The sequence below is a fragment of the Cherax quadricarinatus genome, chromosome 19 (assembly GCF_038502225.1).
Source record: "Cherax quadricarinatus isolate ZL_2023a chromosome 19, ASM3850222v1, whole genome shotgun sequence".
Taxonomy (NCBI): domain Eukaryota; kingdom Metazoa; phylum Arthropoda; class Malacostraca; order Decapoda; family Parastacidae; genus Cherax; species Cherax quadricarinatus.
Window position 1 is genome coordinate 37,139,242 of NC_091310.1, and position 15,114 is coordinate 37,154,355.

The 15,114-nt window shown below is 45.7% G+C and overlaps 1 protein-coding gene across 2 annotated transcripts in view; it reads right to left on the reverse strand.

Moving 5' to 3' along the window:
- Positions 1-1,468: 1,468 nt before the first annotated feature.
- The window catches only part of LOC138852931 (GTP-binding protein Di-Ras2), a 62,870-nt gene continuing 49,224 nt past the window's right edge, over positions 1,469-15,114 (reverse strand). For both annotated transcript variants that reach the window (XM_070086663.1, XM_070086664.1), the window contains exons 2-3: positions 7,068-7,215; positions 1,469-2,708 (exon numbers count right to left, since the gene is read on the reverse strand). In XM_070086663.1, coding sequence (XP_069942764.1) covers positions 2,247-2,708; positions 7,068-7,215 — 610 coding nt within the window. In that variant the 3' untranslated portion in view covers positions 1,469-2,246. The remainder of the gene's footprint in view (positions 2,709-7,067; positions 7,216-15,114) is intronic.

Consider the following 15,114-nt stretch of genomic DNA (forward strand, 5'->3'; position numbering starts at 1 on the left):
GGTCGTCTGCAACCCTATGGATGGGTGGTGACGGTGATGGTGTATATGAATCGAGGGCGCCGACACCAGCTGCCGCCCACACGCCCATCACCATCAGGTGGACGCTACACCATCACCATCAGTCGTGTTATAACCGTAAATCTATCACGATAATGTTAATGCTTCCTCAGTGAGGTTGAGGTCACCGTCAGGATGTATATAGCGGATCTCTGACAGTGGTAAACAAGGTATTTAAGGGAGAGGAGGAGGAAGGAAGGGTAAGGGAGAGGGAGGGAGAATTTATTTGACATTATTTTTTATCACCCAATCATCAGAATACTTTCATCCCTCCCCGTGTTCTTCTCACCTTCCTTTCTCCTGCTCCTTCCAGCGAGCTTCGCGGGTCCTACAGGATTAAGGCGCCACTCGGAAAAAGGATTTCATTAATGTCCTATTTACAATTTAGGTATTCGTTCTGGTAGATGGAGAGCATCATGTTTGATTCTTGTTACAATGTTCCTTCCTTCCTCTTGGTCCTCATCACATCACTCGGGATTTCTTATATAAAGTTTCAAGGTTTTACTTATGATACATGATATATTATACACACTAGTATATATATATATATATATATATATATATATATATATATATATATATATATATATATATATATATATATATATATATATATATATATATATATATATATATATATATATATATATATATATATATATATATATATATATATATATATATATATATATATATATATATATATATAGCAACAAATATTTTTCACACTGGAAATTTGTAAAATGCACACACGAGTCAAAACAGAGAACTATAAATGCGTGACGCGTGTAGACAGGATTAGCGTCCGGCGTTGTCTTGTCTCACAGATGACATCACACATCATAACAAAATTGCAAAAAATTCGTTTCATTGTTGACTGAGTTAAAAGTGAGTTGAAAGGTGTAGAGGGAGGGGAGGGGGGTAGGAGAGGGGATTTTATGGCTCTCTATCGGACGACGGCGGCGGCCGTGTAGACTACGCTGACTAAACCCTCCCATGGTGCGAGCTACAGAAACTTCAAAGAGGCGTAGTCAGGACCTCGGTCACAAGTTAGACATACCCAGACACTTCACAAGTAAGCCCGTTGTCAATAAAACCTTTCCCACAGTCAACTTTACAGTCAGGAAGTCACTAAAACAGTCAATAAATACACTCACCCCGCAGTTTACCTGCAAGGAAACGAGTGCTGCTCTTATGGTCTTCTGATATTTCGTCTTATGCTAGTTAAATAGATTAGCTCCTGCAGTGATATTCAGATTTTAAGTAAGTTAATAGATAGTCTACAGTTTTCCATTGGTCACAGCTTCTCCCCTGAATGTGTATGTGTAATGTCTGACTTGAGTCCGTCCTCCCTGCAACCAGCCCTTTACTATCATCTATCGGGAACTATAAGGGACTAGAGCTTACACAGTCAAAAAAATGCACATGTGCTAAGCGTCGTTGCCTCTCGAGTACAGCACAAAATTGAACTAGGTAGTCGCGCCTCGTCCAGGAGGTCATCGATGGGTACCTAGATTATGAAGGAGTCTTAGAAGAATACTTAGAGTATGGGGGAGTCTTAGAAGGGTACCTAAAGTATGAGGGAGTCTTGGAAGGGTACCTAGAGTATGAGGGAGTCTTGGAAGGGTACCTAGAGTATAAGGGAAAGATCTTAGAAGGGGACCTACTGCACAAGGAAAAGTTTTAGAAAAAAGACCTAATACTGAGTGAAAATGAGGCTGGGTAGGGAACATTTCTGTACACTATGATACGAACAAAATGTGCAGAGAGAGAAAGGAAACTGGTCCCTGTGAAGCAGAAGGTTGGGCTGGGCAGACGTGCGCCGTGTGGCCACAGGAGACAAGCAGGTACAATCATCACCGCCCAGTTGAGGCCACGTTACTGCTCCTTATACAAGGATATTGCCATGAAAGTTGTGCTCAGATTATTATGATAACGTTGAGAAGTCTAGGAATCAGACTGAATTGTGACCTTTATGTGTAACACGGAGCATCCAACCACAAGCTTTGTCGACTTAAAACAGAGCTGTAGAAGGGGAACTGGCCAGGTGGTGAGGTCGGTGCCAGCTGGCCAGGTGGTGACTTGGGTGCCGTTGTGTCACTGTGAGTGTCTCTGGCACCCACCAGACGGGCCACGTCTTTCATCACAGTCAGCGAACATTTCACATTTGCCCCTCAACTTCCTTCTCCTCACATGAGAAGGCATTTCTCCTTAATTTTACGAGTGCCCTTTTGCGATTTATTTTTCTTCCCGTCAAGTTGGAGAGACATATTTCTGTTCTTCTCCATGTTGAGAAGCTCCTGGAAGAGCTCTTTCACGTTGTGGTTGGTTTTAGCAGAGGTCTCCATGAAGTTACACTTCCACCCCTTGGCTTGGGACTCGCCAAAGGCACTCTGGACCTCTCTGGCATCACTCTCATCACACTTGTTGCCCACCAGCATGATGGGGAACTCCACCTCATTGCCCTTGATCTCGCGGATGACCTCCCAGATGGGGCGCAGTTCCTCAAGGCTCTGTCGGCTAGTGACAGAATAGACGAGGATGAAGGCGTGTCCCTTGCTGATGGAGAGTCGCTGCATGGCCGGGAACTGGTGGGATCCCGTGGTGTCTGTGATCTGTAGCGTGCAGATGTTCTTGTTGCAGCTGATCACCTGCAAGATAAAAATGGATTAGTATTGCCTGGCTGATCAGAGGAAGATAGAGCTTATACTATTGCTTAATGAAATACAATACACAGGGTTATGCTAACTATACTAATAATATCAGGGGAACTAAATTATTCTAAAAAAAATCTCTATCTGACAGCGTATATCGTCCTTCAGAAAAGCAATAATAAAAATATGAAATAATGCCTAGAAATATCACGTTGGTTAAAATATATAAATACAGGAAAAATTTAGCACTGTACTTAAAAAATCTGGCTGTTGTCTTTCAGTGTGGTTGATATCGTGTCACTTTTACTATAAATTTAAAAACAAAATTTGGCTTAGGTATTTATTCCTTTCAGAGGTTTGACAATAGAGTTGTTATCTGTGTATTTCTCAGTCTTATTGAGGTTGTCCATATACCTTTTATTTCTTAGTTTGACTGATATCATGTTACTCCTTTTATACGTTTGACAAAACAGTTGACAGTTAATTAATTGCAAAATTGATCTATTACGTATAGTTATAGTGAGTTCTAAGATGGACCTGTGTAGTGTGGGCCAGTAGGCCTACTCAGGTTCGTTATTTCTGTGATTACTCGTACACTTTGGAGACACCTCGCTCACCAACTTACAAAATGGGGTTCTCTTAATTCTTTTTTCTAATCTCTGAAAATTTCCTTCCTCCTCCTCCTCCTCCTCCTCCTCCTCATCCTCCTCCTCCTCCTCCTCCTCCTCCTCCTCCTCCTCCTCATCCTCCTCCTCCTCCTCCTCCTGCTGCTGCTCCTCCTCCTCCTCCATCTTCTTCTTCTTCTTCTTCTTCTTCTTCTTCTTCTTCTTCTTCTTCTTCTTCTTCTTCTTCAGTTTCATGAACCTTTCAATTATTATTTCTTGAAATTGAGTACAAGTTTAAAGTCTAATTCTGCTGGTTTCTGTATATTTCCTGCATGTGTTTGTTTACTAAATCTCTACCCTCCCTCCCTCCCTCCCTCCCTCCCTCCATCCATCCATCCACTCGTTCGTGATTACAATAATACACACACACACACACACACACACACACACACACACACACACACACACACACACACACACACACACACACACACACACATATATATATATATATATATATATATATATATATATATATATATATATATATATTCTTCTTCTTTCAACATACATATATATATATATATATATATCAACATATACATATATATATATATATATATATATATATATATATGTATATATATGTCGTGCCGAATAGGCAGAACTTGCGATCTTGGCTTAAATAGCAACGCTCATCTTGCAATATAGGACAAGTGAAAGTTTGTGTATGCAATAATTTCGCGAAAATCATTCTGAACCTAACGAGAAAAATATATTTCACTGTGCTTGATTAGTATTAAATTACTGTAAACAAATCTAAAATATATTTAGTTGGGTTAGGCTAAAATAAATTGTTCTTGTTATAATAAGGTTAGGTAAGTTTTTAAAGATTCTTTTGGTGCAAAATTAAAATTTTTACATTAACATTAATGAAAAAAATATGTTTTTAAACGTATAAGAGAAATTTTTAGAAAGGTCTTAATTTTAAATGAGTTCTTGCTAATTGACCAGTTTTACATATTCGGCACGACATATATATATATATATATATATATATATATGAATATATATATATATGTATATATATATATATATATATATATATATATATATATATATTATATATATAATATAGGGAAGTACCACCTCTATAGCTGGAATGGGGACCCTCATCCTCAGAGAAGACAATAAACGTACCTCAGAGAAAACTCAAGGTTCTCCCCGGAGCTGTTTGAATATTTTCTTCTCCTACCACCCCCTATATATTTTTTATTCTATGTGAACATTTATTAATAAACAAAATACATTTACAGAAAAAAACATGAACATGAATACAATGGCACAATGTATCAAAGATGATGAATTTCCTCCAGCTCCTCCGAGGCTGGACGTGAGCCAAGTATGCAGCAAGCATTTCCCCTCTGGATGGCGACGCTGAGGCGCTGGAACATGAAAGTGGCTGCCCTTGGGTCCCTGGTGGTGTCGATGAGTCTGGAACCCAATTCTTTAAGGAAACGTGTGGCATTTTTTCCCCATGATCCCAAGGTCTCTGATCCCACTGGGACAAATTGATACTGTTGGCTAATGTCCCTGTACTTGCTGATCTTGTACTCCTCCCTGTGGTCAGCAGCTCCTCCCTGTCGCCCCACACTGTGATGGATATAGGTGTCAGCCAGTGTGGACACACAGGTATAGTCCCATGCTAAGAGCTTGCCATTCTTCCAAGGATAGATGGTGATCCCGTCGGGGCGGTTTGCTGGGTTGTGGGTATTGTTTGCTGCAAGTGATCGTGGCTCCCTCTCAGCAGGGCATCCAGCTGTAGCAAGGGTTCTCTTAATGATGTCGTTGACCTCATTGTGTCTTGCATGCCAGCCCTTGGTTTTGGAACAGTTAAGACCATGTAGACCGTATTGGTCTGCTTGCACTTCGCCGCAAATACACATATATTCTGTGTGAATTGGGGCAGCAAGGCGCAGAGCCACTGCAATACGGAGGGTCTTAGGGTCGAGTCGCGTTCCCATTGCCGATATGGGAACTGTTTGGAGGAAGTCCCCGGAGTGAGGTGCACTCACAGCCTGGAGACGGGCAATCTCCCTATCTGATGTTGCAGCCCTGAGCATGTTGGCAAGCACCTTTTCAGCAATTGGGCTATCCCAGCTTGACTGTTTGTGAGCCAGTGCTGCACTAGGGTTTGGTGCTGGAGCAGCAAGAGTCTCCCATTCGGTGATGGCACTGACATAGCTAGGGTCTTCTATTCCTGCTGAGTCACTGAGGGTGTCAGGAAGAATTTGTCTTATCAACTCGTTTGATGCAATGGAAGAGGATAGGAAAGCTGGTAGAGCAATCTGGGAGGATCTGCGTACTCCTAGCCCTCCAAGCCTGACCGGAAGTGAGGCTTGCAACCACTGTCCATCGTCAAGGGAAAGATTCAATACACTCTCTAGCATGGCCTTCAGGAGAGAGTCATATTCCTTGAGTTTTGGACTGCTGAAGGCTGGGGAGCATCTCAGAAAATAGGTAAGTTTTGGGGTTGACAGGCACCTGGTGAGTAGGTAGAAGGCATCGTGTGTGTCAATGTCTTTCATCCTGCTTTCCATCGTCCGGAGGTCTGAGACTTTTTTTCCTAGGATCAGATCGATGGCATTGGACCCAAGAGGAGCACCGAGGAGAGTGCTATTGGCTGGATCAATGGCTCGTGCTCCTGGTAAAACGGTACTAATATTCTGGATCAACTGTTGATTGGTAGAAACTATTTCACATTTGGTGGGGTTTAAAGAAAGGCCCAGGCTTTCTCCCATGTCTTTAATTTTACTGATGTCCTCCAGGAGAGATTCTGTTGTTCCAGCTAGGGTACCGTCGTCCAGGAACCAGATATTGAGCTCGCTGGAGAGTGCCTCCGTGACTTCCTTGATGACCAAACAAAATAGAAAGGGGGCGAGAGGGTCCCCCTGTTGCACGCCCTCACACGAGTCAATTTCATGGTCCCCAAACAATAGTTTGGAAGTCACACTATAACACGATTCTATGAAGGGATAAAGGGAAGGGAAGTTTCTATAAACTGCTTGGAGAGCAGCATCCCTTCTGACTGAGTTGAAAGCATTGGCAAAGTCCAATTTGACCAAGGCTTTTTCATAGGACATGTTTTTGATATATACTCGTGCTGCGTGGGCAGCTGCTTCACAGCCCTGTTGAACGCCGAAACCGAGCTGAGTTGGTTTCAGCATTGCAGCAGCCTCTTGACTCACCCTTCTTACTGCAGCCTTGGCGACTAGGCGCCGAAGGGTGTTACCCACTGCAATGGGCCTGATTCCGCCATCCTTTTTCCGGAGGGCACACAATGAGGCACCAAAGAAAAAGGGTCTGATGGCCTCTGGGACACCGCCAGCCAGGCACAGGTTGGAAAATTTGGTGAGTTCAGACAGCAGCCTCTCTGAAACCTCACCAAGTGCTGGATTGAGTATTTGTTTTAAGTGTTGAGGCCTTAAACCGGTGAAACCTCCTGCTGAACCCTGTGGAAATGACATAGCAGCTTTATACCCATCAGCATCCTGTAAGGTTAGATGTTCTACGCCTGCTGCAATGTCAGGGAGGTCAATGTTGGTACTGGGAGCCCTGGGTGGATGTTTGTCCTTCAGAGCTTGCGCCGAGAGAGAGAGAGAGAGAGAGAGAGAGAGAGAGAGAGAGAGAGAGAGAGAGAGAGAGAGAGAGAGAGAGAGAGGGCAGGAGATACTGCTGCGTCAGTACCCACCTGACGGTACGTATCTTCAATGGTAGGGATGTAGGACTCTCTGAAGGTGCCCTTGACAAAGCGCAGCACCAGAGACGACTTGCCCACACCACCAGCCCCGAACACCACCACACGGTAGTCGTTGCTCTGCTCAGGCATCTTGCTGCGTCTGTTACCAGAGAGAGTGAGAGAGTGAGTGAGAGATGGCCATTTAATGGGGGATTAGGTGATTAGGAATGGTAAAATCAGGAAAGACGAGAAGGGAGAGAAGCTAGGAAAGGGAGAGAGAAGGAAGAGAGCTGGGCAGGGAACGGGAACAGTGAGGAAGAGAGAGAGAGAGGAGAGAGACAGGGATGGTAGGCATTTAGGTATAGTGGGATGAAGAGAAAGAAAGAGAAAATAATTTAATGTTGAGAATACAAGGGAAGAGAGAAATTAATTAATAAAGAACACTGTATCCACTGAGGTTTATCGGTGAAGCTTTAACAGATAATACCCTCGCCATTTTCCACCCGTGAGTTAAACCTGCCTAACATGGACCAGGAGCCTCACCTCAATGCTCCACTATTCTCAAACGTATGCTCTTACGATAATGCTGGAGCTCCAGTGAGTGTCATTGTGCGACTACTCTCTGCCTAGCACAGTCCCTCCAGCCTCCCTAAAACATTACTGGTGACCCAGTTCCTGGAAGAAGACAGGAGGGAGAATGATAGAGGCGAAAAATATTATTGTTTAGACAGGCTGAGGTGGTAGAGGGAGAAAAAGAGGAGGCGGAGCGAGAAGGAATTGATCAATGGAAAAAAGCGGGACAATATGCGAGGTTTGATTTATGAATGAGGGTGTGACGTGTGTGTGTGTGAGTGTGTGTGTGTGTGTGTGTGTGTGTGTGTGTGTGTGTGTGTGTGTGTGTGTGTGTGTGTGTGTGTGCGTGTGTGTGGGTGGGTGGGTGTGTGGGTGGGTGTGTGGGTGTGTGGGTGGGTGTATTGGTGGGTGGGTGTGTGGGTGGGTGGGTGTGTGGGTGGGTGGGTGGGTGGGTGGGTGTGTGGGTGGGTGTGTGGGTGTGTGGGTGGGTTGGCGGATGTGTGGGTGTGTGGGTGGGTGTGTGGGTGTGTGGGTGTGTGGGTGGATGGGTGTGTGGGTGGGTGTGTGGGTGTGTGGGTGGGTGTGTGGGTGGGTGGGTGTGTGGGCGGGTGTGTGGGTGTGTGAGTGGGTGTGTGGGTGGGTGTGTGGGTGGGAGGGTGTGCGGGTGGGTGGGTGTGTGGGTCGGTGGGTGTGGGTGGGTGGGTGTGTGGGTGGGTGTGTGGGTGGGTGGGTGTGTGAGTGGGTGTGTGGGTGGGTGTGTGGGTGGGAGGGTGTGCGGGTGGGTGGGTGTGTGGGTCGGTGGGTGTGGGTGGGTGGGTGTGTGGGTAGGTGTGTGGGTGGGTGGGTGTGTGGGTGGGTGGGTGTGTGGGTGGGTTGGTGTGTGGGTGGGTGTGTGGGTGGGTGGGTGTGTGGGTGGGTGTGTGGGTGGGTGGGTGTGTGGGTGGGTGTGTGGGTGTGTGGGTGGGTCGGTGTGTGGGTGGGTGTGTGGGTGTGTGGGTGGGTGTGTGGGTGGGTGTATGGGCGGGTGTGTGGGTGGGTGTGTGGGTGGGTGTGTGGGTGGGTGTGTGGGTGGGAGGGTGTGTGGGTGTGTGGGTGTGTGGGTGGGTGAGTGTGTGGGTGGGTGAGTGTGCGTGTGGGTGAGTGTGGTGGTGGGTGAGTATGTGGGTGGGGGAGTATGTGGGTGGGTGAGTGTGTGGGTGGGTGAGTGAGTGGGTGGGTGAGTGTGCGGGTGTGTGTGTGGGTGGTTGAGTGTGTTGGTGGGTTAGTGTGCGGGTGGGTGTGTGGGTGGGCTTGTGGATGGGTGGGTGTGTGGGTGGGTGGATGTGTGGGTGGGTGTGTGGGTGGGTGGGTGTGTGGGTGGGTGGGTGTGTGGGTGGGTGTGTGGGTATGTGGGTGTGTGGGTGGGTGTGTGGGTGGGTGTGTGGGTGGGTGTGTGGGTGGGTGGGTGTGTGGGTGGGTGTGTGGGTGGGTGTGTGGGTGGGAGGGTGTGTGGGTGGGTGGGTGTGTGGGTGGGTGTGTGGGTGGGTGTGTGGGTGGGTGTGTGGGTGGGTGTGTGGGTGGGAGGGTGTGTGGGTGGGTGGGTGTGTGGGTGGGTGTGTGGGTGGGTGTGTGGGTGGGTGTGTGGGTGGGTGTGTGGGTGGGAGGGTGTGTGGGTGGGTGGGTGTGTGGGTGGGTGTGTGTGTGGGTGGGTGTGTGGGTGGGTGGGTGTGTGGGTGTGTGTGTGTGTGGGTGTGTGGGTGTGTGGGTGGGTGTGTGGGTGGGTGGGTGTGTAAGTGGGTGTGTGTGCGGGTGGGTGTGTGGGTGGGTGGGTGTGTGGGTGGGTTTGTGGGTGGGTGGGTGTGTGGGTGGGCTTGTGGATGGGTGGGTGTGTGGGTGGGTTTGTGGGTGGGTGGATGTGTGGGTGGGCTTGTGGATGGGTGGGTGTGTGGGTGGGTGGATGTGTGGGTGGGTGTGTGGGTGGGGGGGTGGATGTGTGGGTGGGTGTGTGGGTGGGTGTGTGGGTGGGTGTGTGGGTGGGTGTGTGGGTGGGTGGTTGTGTGGGTGGGTGGGTGTGTGGGTGGGTGGGTGTGTGGGTGGGTGTGTGGGTGGGTGTGTGGGTGGGTGTGTGGGTGGGTGGGTGTGTGGGTGGGTGTGTGGGTGGGTGTGTGTGGGTGGGTGGGTGTGTGGGTGGGTGGGTGTGTGGGTGGGTGTGTGGGTGGGTGTGTGGGTGGGTGGGTGTGTGGGTGGGTGTTGGGCTCATGTTGATATCAACCTATGACTGACGTCAAAATTTTTAAGTAAATTTGTTACAAGATTTTTTTTTTACTGAAGCTAACACAGGAACTAAAGCCTAACCTAACCTAACCTAACCTAACCTAACCTAACCTAACCTAACCTAACCTAACCTAACCTAACCTAACCTAACCTATCTTAACCTAACCTAACCTAACCTAACCTAGCCTAACCTACCTAACCTTTCCTAACCTAACCCAACCTAACCTAACCTAACCTAACCGAACCTAACCTAACCTTACCTAACCTAACCTAACCTTACCTAACCTAGCCTAACCTAACCTAACCTAACCTAACCTATCCTACCCTAACGTAATCTAGCCTAACCTAACCTAACCTAGCCTAACCTAACGTAACCTAGCCTAACCTAACCTAACCTAACCTAGCCTAACCTAACCTAACCTAACCTAACCTAACCTAACCTAACCTAACCTAACCTAACCTAGCCTAACCTAACCTAACCTAACCTAACCTAACCTAACCTAACCTAACCTAACCTAGCCTAACCTAACCTAACCTAACCTAACCTAACCTAACCTAACCTAACCTAACCTAACCTAGCCTAACCTAACCTAACCTAACCTAACCTAACCTAACCTAACCTAGCCTAACCTAACCTAACCTAACCTAGCCTAACCTAACCTAACCTAACCTAACCTAACCTAACCTAACCTAACCTAACCTAACCTAGCCTAACCTAACCTAACCTAACCTAGCCTAACCTAACCTAACCTAACCTAACCTAACCTAACCTAACCTAACCTAACCTAACCTAACCTAACCTAACCTAACCTAACCTAACTTAGCCTAACCTAGCCTAGCTTAACCTAACCTAGTCTAGCCTAACCTAACCTAACCTAGCCTAACCTAGCCTAGCTTAACCTAACCTAGCCTAGCCTAACCTAGCCTAGCATAACCTAACCTAGCCTTGCCTAACCTAACCTAACCTAACTTAGCCTAACCTAGCCTCGCCAAACCTATCCTAACCTAGCCTAACCTAACACGGGAACTAAAACCTAACCTAACCTAACCTAACCTAGCCTAACCTAGCCTAACCTAACCTAACCTAACCTAACCTAGCCTAGCCTAACCTAACCTAACCTAACCTAACCAAACCTAACCTAACCTAGCCTAGCCTAACCTAACCTAGCCTAGCCTAATCTAACCTAGCCTAGCCTAACTTAACCTAACCTAACCTAACCTAACCTAACCTAACCTAACCTAACCTAGCCTAGCCTAACCTAACCTAACCTAGCCTAACCTAACCTAACTTAGCCTAACCTAACATAGCCTAACCAAACCTAGCCTAGCCTAACCTAACCTAACCTAGCCTAACCTAACTTAACCTAGCCTAGCCTAACCTAACCTAACCTAACCTAACCTAACCTAACCTAACCTAACCTAGCCTAACCTAGCCTAGCATAACCTATCCTAACCTAGCCTAATCTAACCTAACCTAGCCTAACCTAACCTAACCTAACCTAGCCTAACCTAACCAAACCTAACCTACCTAACCTAACCTAACCTAACCTAACCTAACCTAGCCTAACCTAACCTAACCTAACCCAACCTAACCTAGCCTAACCTAACCTAACCTAACCTAGCCTAACCTAACCTATCCTACCCTAACGTAATCTAGCCTAACCTAACCTAACCTAGCCTAACCTAACGTAACCTAGCCTAACCTAACCTAACCTAACCTAGCCTAACCTAACCTAACCTAACCTAACCTAACCTAACTTAATCTAACCTAGCCAACCCTAACCTAACATAACCTAACCTAACTTAGCCTAACCTAGTCTAACCTAGCCTAACCTAGCCTAACCTAACCTAACCTAGCCTAACCTAGCCTAACCTAGCCTAACCTAACCTACCTAGCCTAACTTAGCCTAACCTAACCTAACCTAACCTAACCTAACCTAACCTAACCTAACCTAACCTAACCTAGCCTAGCCTTACCTAATCTAACCTAACCTAACCTAACCTAGCCTAACCTAGCCTAACCTAACCAAACCTAACATGACATACCCTAGCCAAGCCTAACCTAACCTAACCTAACCTAGTCTAACCTAACCTAACCAAACCCAACCTGGCGTAACCTAACCTAACTTCGCCTAGTCTAACCTAGCCTAACCTAACCTGACCTAACCTAGCCTAGCCTAACCTAGCCTAGTATAACGTAACCTAATAAAACCTAACCTAGCCTAACCTAACCTAACCTAGCCTAGTCTAACCTAGGCTAACCTAACCTGACCTAACCTAGCCTAGTCTAACCAAACCTAACCTAGCCTATCCTAACCTAGCCTAACCTAGCCTATCCTAACCTAGCCTAACCTAGCCTAACCTAACCTGACCTAACCTAGCCTAGTCTAACCTAACCTAACCTAGCCTAGCCTAACCTAGCCTAACCTAACCTGACCTAACCTAGCCTAGCCTAACCTAGTCTAACCTAACCTAACCTAGCTTAGTCTAACTTAACCTAGCCTAACCTAACCTAACCTAATCTAATCTAACCTAACCTAACCCTACTGGAATTAAACGAATGTAAAATAATCTAACCAATTGAAAAATGTGCTAGATAACGCTAGTTTTTGTTAGTGGTGGGGGTGTTAGGAGGGGGCGCTGAAGGAATTAGACAAATAAATGAAAACTGAAACAATCCTAACAACAACCACGACTACCACAATTGTAACCACATTAATTATGTCAACAAGAACCACTGTTACTTTTAACAAAATCGACAACAACCAACCCAAAAATTAAAATAACTTAAAGACTCAGAAGAACAACAATCAGAGTAACAGCAGTCACAACAATAACAACAATCGCAGCAACAATCACAATAACAACAATCGCAGCAACAATCACAATAACAACAATCGCAGCAACAATCACAATAACAACAATCGCAGCAACAATCACAATAACAACAATCGCAGCAACAATCACAATAACAACAATCGCAGCAACAATCACAATAACAACAATCGCAGCAACAATCACAATAACAACAATCGCAGCAACAATCACAATAACAACAATCGCAGCAACAATCACAATAACAACAATCACAATCACACTCTTAGGTTCGTAGCTTGCAACAACAGCAAATACAACTCAATAAAATTAATTCCACAGATCCTTTAAAACTACCACCGACATGATGGGTATATGGTATCTACCATATACATGATTGGTATGTGGTACCTACCACACACATGATGGGTATGTGGTACCTACCACACACATGATGGGTATGTGGTACCTATCACACACATGATTGGTATGTGGTACCTACCACACACATGATGGGTATGTGGTACCTACCACACACATGATGGGTATGTGGTACCTATCACACACATGATTGGTATGTGGTACCTACCACGCACATGATGGGTATGTGGTACCTACAACGCATGATGGGTATGTGGTACCTACCACACACATGATGGGTATGTGGTACCTACCACGCATGATGGGTATGTGGTACCTACTACACATGATGGGTATGTGGTACCTACCACACACATGATGGGTATGTGGTATCTACCACACACATGATTGGTATATGGTACCTACCACACACAAGTTGGGTATGTGGTACCTACCACACATGATGGGTATGTGGTACCTACCACGCATGATGGGTATGTGGTACCTACCACACATGATGGGTATGTGGTACCTACCTTGCCTCAAGAGCCCTTCACCGGCATCAAGATAGACACACACACACACACACACACACACACACACACACACACACACACACACAACCCTGAAGCGTCACAGACGCAAACAACTAATGTGTACCTAAATAAATACGCCATAAGTGTCACGGTAGACACCCCTACGTCTAATCCAACGTCTGATCCTACGTCTGTCCCGACCAACGTCCACCGCTGGGTTTCCCAGATATCTTTCTTATCTGCGTGCTTCCTGTTCTTATCATCCTCGTCACTCATTCACTACAATGTTCTCTCTGGTCTTTCCCTGATATTAGGCGGCATTACAAAGTAAAAAAAAGCGAATAAAAAAAAAAGTTTCGTCACTGCCAAAGACTGAAGTGTGACCTTCAATATGGCGGTGTAAACAAAGGATCACGTGATCTGTGACGTCTAAACACAGGTCATATCAGTGAAGGATTCCTTACTAACTTTATATATATATATATATATATATATATATATATATATATATATATATATATATATATATATATATATATATATATATACACACACAGACCCATGCAAGATCTGTTTCAGAGAATCTTGATAATCTTGAAGAATTTCGAAATTTCAAGGCTGGTCAATGGGATCACATCATGCCTTTGTTTTAATGCTGTTAAATATAATATGTCACAAACCTGTATGTTAGAACCTGGCTTAATTAAGGCTTTCTGCTGTAGAGAACTTTCTCAGCTTGTTTCAAGACTTGTATCAAGAATACTTTTAACCTCAGCTGATTTTTTGGGGGTTATATTCAATTATGGTTAAGTGATAACTTGGTGGGGACCACGCGGGTGTTATCAAGGACATTATGCACCACGCGGGTGTTATCAAGGACATTATGCACCACGCGGGTGTTATCAAGGACATTATGCACCACGCGGGTGTTATCAAGGACATTTTGCACCACGCGGGTGTTATCAAGGACATTATGCACCACGCGGGTCTTATCAAGGACATCTTATACCGCGATGGTGTTATCAAGGACAGTTTACGCCACGAGGGTGTTATCAAGGGCAGTTTATACCATGAGGGTGTTATCAAGGACAATTTAGAACACGAGTGTTATCATTACAGTTTACACCACGAGGGTGTTATCAAGGACAGTTTACACAAAAAAATGTGTTATCAAGGACAGTTTAGACCACGAGAGTGTCATCAAGGAAAGTTTAGACCACTAGAATGTTATCAAGGACAGTTCGGGAATTCACGAGAGGGTCATCAAGGACAGTTCGTTAGACCACAAATGTTATCAAGGACAATTCGGGAGACCACGAGTGTTATCAAGAGCATTTTAGGGTGTGAGAGAGATAGGAGAAGCGAACACGGTCCTGGGAGTTGATGTTAAAGACGATATTAGCAACGTACAAAAGGTCAGTAGACTGCTCCCTCCCACCTTTGTACCTCCCCTCATTATGGAAGGAGGAGGGGAACTGAGGGGAGGGTAAAAAGAGGGTGGAGGCAGTGAGAGGGGAGAGAGA